Source organism: Centroberyx gerrardi, chromosome 18 (assembly GCF_048128805.1).
Source record: "Centroberyx gerrardi isolate f3 chromosome 18, fCenGer3.hap1.cur.20231027, whole genome shotgun sequence".
Taxonomy (NCBI): domain Eukaryota; kingdom Metazoa; phylum Chordata; class Actinopteri; order Beryciformes; family Berycidae; genus Centroberyx; species Centroberyx gerrardi.
The window spans coordinates 16808219-16813879 of NC_136014.1; the positions used below are offsets into that span (position 1 = coordinate 16808219).

Consider the following 5661-nt stretch of genomic DNA (forward strand, 5'->3'; position numbering starts at 1 on the left):
GCCGGGGGTCAATCATTCGACCAATCAAGCCCAGCATGGGCCGGCAAATCAAATGGTTGGGCAGAGGTAAGCGGACCCCATGCCGAGAGGGAGATAAAGAGAAAACGAGAGGAAGGATACAACGGGAAAACGGGGACAGAGAGAGAGAATGTAGAGGGAAGGAGAGAGAAAGAACAGGGATGAGGGGGGAGAAGAAGAAAAATGAAGACAGAGAAAGACAGAAACGGAGAGAAATAGAAAGAGAGGGAGAATATAGTGAGAGGGAGAGTACAGCGAAAGCGGAGGCGGGTTTAAAAAATGCATGGGTCTCCATTTGGCGGAGGTAAAATTTCCCAGCAGAGAGAAGACTGAAGGTGAGAGCATAGCTGGACCATTAACACTCGTATCGAGAAACACTTGCTCGTCTCTGGAAGAGGAGAGGGAAGGGGAGAGAACGGAGAGAATGAGAAAAGAGGGCGGCTAAGAGGATGGCCTGAGGCTGTGCTCTCTGCCCCCATGATGCCATTTAACTGCTGCTAGTTACCGCGAAACCTCACACACACACACACACACACACACACACACACACACACACACACACACAGAGCAGACATATTTACATGTGATCCATTTTACAGCAGAGCGTTTGTCTGAGGCCATTAGGTTAAGTGCTCTCCATCGCAGACTACAACAGGATCTGAAAGTCTGCGTAACACACACACACACACACACACACACACACACACACACACACACACACACAAATAGGCATCTGTTTGCCTGCCTGTCCAAGTCATGCATTTAACTGTCAAACTCTTTCTTCGTTGAAATATTTACGATGACATGGTGGATATTTTGGAGTGTGCAGTTTATATTTTTGCCACAAATCATCAGTCAGTGGATTAAATGACCCAGAATATTTCATGAATTTCTAACAACGGTTTCTCTGGCAGTCCTATGTTTGATATGGGTGTGTGCGGTGGACTCGGCCTGTCAAACCACAGTACATTGAATAATAGAGACATTTGGTCTCCTCTGGGAATCCCGAAAAATGGAAAGCCTTTCTATCATCCCAAGACATAATCCTGAAGCAATAATTCACATTACAGTAGCTCTTGGATTTAAGTCAAAGGCTTTCGAGGTGAATGAGGAGTGAATGAGCTGTGGGCGAATCGGCCAGCGCTACAATATGATGACCTAAATCCCATTTTGAGGGGGGTCAGAAAATCCAAGGACATCTTGATTTAAGCAGGGATTTAAAACTTGGACAGGGTCTGAGAAAAGAGCAACCATCCCCTGCCCTCTTCTTCCCTCTCTTCCCTCTCAGCTTTTGGAAGTAATGTGTGGTAAAGGTCCAGTGCAATGAGAATCGTATCTCCCAGTGTCATGGTAGTGTTTCACAAAGGGCATGTTAATGTAAAGTTACCCGCAACATTATATCTGTCAGTGTTGTGGAAATTTGACGCCATTTGAGAAACTATATCCCTCTGGTTGTCAACAGAAACAAACTGTTTTAGATATCCAATCAACTTCACACAAAGTCACATATAGCCTACCTAGCTAGCTGCTTGCCGAACTAGCCATCGATTATGGTTCGATGCATGCTGAATTTCCAGCACATGGTATTTGTTCATTAAAGACATACAGTATATATTTGTGGATGGCACAAGTCGAATGAAGGATCAGGATCTCACGCTTAGCTAAATGCTAACAGCTAGCACAGCAGCATTATCCTGGTATTTGTTACTGTTAAAGGCCAATTTTTTCGGGAGACATGTCTGCTTGTTTTGAGACTAATTCAGGGAGTAGAGTGTGTGTTGACAGTGTGAAAGAATGAAAGGGACAAAGGCAACTGAGAGACTGTCTTGGCGGCTGGCGGTGATAATTGACAATTCCTTACTCATTTTCCAAACTTGCATGTTATTTTCACACTACTTTACATGGACAAGATGGGCAAAAAGCAAGGGAGCAGGTCTGTGTGTACAGGTGTGGAGAGAGACCTCAATGTTGATAACCCTTGGCTTTACTTTGTATTTGGCATGGAATTTGACATGAAAAAAGGGAAGTGCTGAGCGTGTGGACAGGGCCGCGCTCCCTCAACCCACTGAGAATTGGCTGAGCGCAGAGAGAGAGGCAGTTATAACGAATTAGATGAACCATCAAAAACTGAAACCATGACCCGCTTTTAAAATCCACAGAAAGGTTTTTCTGACTAAATTAATATCATTGGACTGGATCTTTAAGTTATGCAAAATGTTTGCTCTCTTAGCTTGAAGAGGTATTAGGGCATGATCTGTGTATGTGTGTGTATGTGTGTGTGCTCCCATGGCATTGGCCAGTGCTTGTTGTCATGGTTATCTGGCAATATTGTGGGGTAGACTACCTCGGTCACCATGGAGCCCAGGCAGGCGCCGATATCCCAGCATCCCTCACAAAGGTTTTTCCAAGGCGCGTGCCACACCAAAACCCCACCAAGAACCAGGTTCAAACCTATTTCTCTTTTTCTACATCACACCAGCTCCGCCTTTCTCCTCTAATTCCATTTTCATCCCTCTGTCTCTGTTTCCCCTTTCCCATTTGCAATCCTCTCTCGCTCTCTCTCTCTCTTTTGCTTAGCTTTGCTTTTCTCACCATCCCCCTCTCTCTCTCCTGGCCTCTTATGTTCACTTCCTCTCATCTCATTTCCCTCCTCTCCCTCTCTCTCTCTCTCTCTCCCCCCTTTTCCCTCTCAGTCTCTGTTTTCCCTCTGCCTCTCTCATTTTCCTATCTCTAATCTCTCGCTTTCTCTTCTTCCCTCTCTCTAATAACCTCACCTTCCTAATAACATCGTTATTGATCCTGCTGTGTGAAGCCATGTCCATTTCCTGTTCAAAAAGAATCTGCTGAAGCTCAGATTTACTCTGATCTTTATGTACACTCTCTCTACTGTACACACACACACACACACACGCACACACACACACACACACACACACACACACACACACACACACACAAAGACACATACACACACATAAACACACACACAGCTAAGGAAAGCCCAATGAGTAGAGATAGAAATACAGCAGTCTGTTTATGTGTGTGTGTGTATGTGTGTGTGCAGCCTGTTATTGTAAGTGAGTATTCATTGCATAAAACCAGATTTATGAAACATTAATATTGCTTAAGGGCCTGAATTGGTTTTATGAAAACACATCGCACTTTAAACCTCTTTAATCTCCCCAAAAGCATGCAGGGTTTGTGTGTGTTTGTGTGTGTTTGCTTCCCTCATGTAGCTCTCTTGTAGCAGCGAGGAGTAGAGGTGTGAGGCACAGCCGGAAATGTGTGAGACTGTGTTTTCTTCAAACCGTGGCAGACACATCAAACACTGATATTTGCTGAATTTTCCTGATGGAATTTGCCTGATGTTTGCTGATGCTGACATTTCACAGAAGGTCACTAAGGTGCGATCACAGTGGATCAAACCTGTTTTATAGTATATTAGTTCAGGATGTAACATTATGCATTTCTTCTGTGGCCACAAAGTGACATACCAACCTCATTTACAGGGTTAAAATAAAAGCAAGTATGATGGATATAGTATCAAATACATTACAATACAGTAAATACATGTTGTCATTACACTTACCCAGTGTAATGACAACATAGTAGTAGTCTTTTCAGTTGGGGACCAACAGAAACAGGCCCACAACACACATGCTTTCATGCTGGTATCACAGTATAATGGAACAGTGTGATAACACTCCAAATTGCATGAAATTACTATTAAAACTCAAACGAATGGGGTGAAGGCGTAGCTCTATTCCTTATTCCAACCTTCCTTTGCAACACAGACACTTAGGGAATTTATCACACAGGTTATTGCTGGTGTGACACCGATTCTTCTTTTGGATGAAATACTTATGACTCATGCCACTGCCATTAGGCAATTCAACAGCCAATTCATTCAATATGCTGCAGCGACTCTCTATGATGTCGCCTCCATCCCTCCCTTCCTTGTGTTTCTCCCGGTGGTGCAGCTCTCTGCTCTGAAACCCCTCGAACTCCCCAGCAGCCGTAGGGGAGCGCGGCCAGCGGCCAGGCCGTGATAGTGACACGCTGTAGCCCTGCAAAGCTGCTCCGGCCTGGAGCCCTGGCCAAGCTAAAAGCTGCTTAGCTGGGCAAAACTCTGGCTGAGTCCCTTAAAGCTGCACTAATCAGAGCTGTTAGGGGAGGAATCGTCAAACATATCGCACACCAGATTACCAGGACATCCGAAACCATGGACAGAAGGGTGGATGGATGGTGGAAAGGAAGCCAAAATGATAGGTGAGTGTGTGCTTCATTTAAGTGAAAAGACAAAATATTTTCTTCTGTGGATGTGATGTAGCATCAGGTGTGAATTCTTGGGTGGGTGAATGCAACAGCTACACACTATCATCTCCCAACAAGACAAAGAGCGGGGAAGCTGTTGCATATCTGAGCATGCGTCTTTGAGCGCTCTGCAACCATGATGGCAGGCGTCGGCTGTGGATCTTACGAGGCACCCTGGGCGCTCAGTGTCTATAGGAAGAGAGAGAGAGAGAGAGAGCAGAGAGCGGAGACACAGAGAACAAAAGAGCCACAGAGGCAGCCACAAGAGGGCTACAGCGGCCACGGGCCCTGGACGGCAAATATAACACAACTGCGGCACTGTCACCCCCTCTGTCCAAACTTGGCAAGCTCCTTCACAGGCCATCAATGCCCTCTCCTTCTCCCAGGAGCCTAACACTTTCTGCACAGCTAGCTAACACATTAGCATGCAGCCCCATCCCCCTGCAAGGGCAGCCGCTCACAGCAGCACTCATCATACACAGAAACGCTCCGTGTGCAGCGGCAGCAGCTGGTGTTCTGTTACACTGTGAAAGACAACCATAATGTTCCAGTTATTTAATTTTTGGGTGTGGGCAAAGGCATCGGCTACTGACAAAAGAAGGGCAGCAGTCTTGTATGGTGAAACCAAACCCGAGTGACTGTACCATTCAGCACTGATGGATCTGTCTATTGATCCATCCATCCCACACCAGGTAGCCTACCTGACTTTGAACTCAGTGAGCTGTGGCTGAGCCCCAGGTTCAGCACAGTAGATCTGGGGGAAGTAGAATCGGTGAGACTGGAGGTTGATGTCCATGGTGTCCACTCACAGCAAGACACACAGGTCAGCGCTGCTCCGTGACTATGAAAGATGGAAAAAATGTCCTCCGTATTCACTGTCTCAATCGCTTTTTTTTTTTTTTTCGCTCCCCACTGGTCCGATGTCCCTTGTCTGTCCTGAAATTTGCCGCTGACAGTTTAGTTAAAGGTCGGAGTTCAGCGACGGCATCCCAGTCACCCTCTCCGAACGGTCACAGGGCTACAGAGCGCTACCACCAGGAAGGCATCCCCCTCCTCTTCCTCTCCTCCGTGCACAGAGCATTCAATCACCTCTGCTGCCTGGCTCCGAACAGACACACTAACCTATTTCCCCACTAGCAGCCACTGTACATTCAGCAGCTGTAAGCACAGAACAAAGATGACTCCAGTAAAAATGATGCTGCCTCCTGGAAGAAACAGGCAAACAAAAATAATCCTATTTTTCTTTTTGCCACCAATGCATCCTTTAGCGGGCAGAGAGGAGAAGAGGCAAAATGAAGAAAAAATGGAGCAGAATGGGATTGGAGGGGA

At 46.2% G+C, this 5661-nt stretch overlaps 1 protein-coding gene across 1 annotated transcript in view; it reads right to left on the reverse strand.

The window, feature by feature from the left end:
- The window catches only part of evlb (Enah/Vasp-like b), a 35363-nt gene extending 30235 nt beyond the window's left edge, over positions 1 to 5128 (reverse strand). Inside the window, exon 1 of the mRNA XM_071912467.2 lies at positions 5034 to 5128. Within this exon, the coding sequence (XP_071768568.1) occupies positions 5034 to 5128 (95 nt within the window). The remainder of the gene's footprint in view (positions 1 to 5033) is intronic.
- Positions 5129 to 5661: the final 533 nt, after the last annotated feature.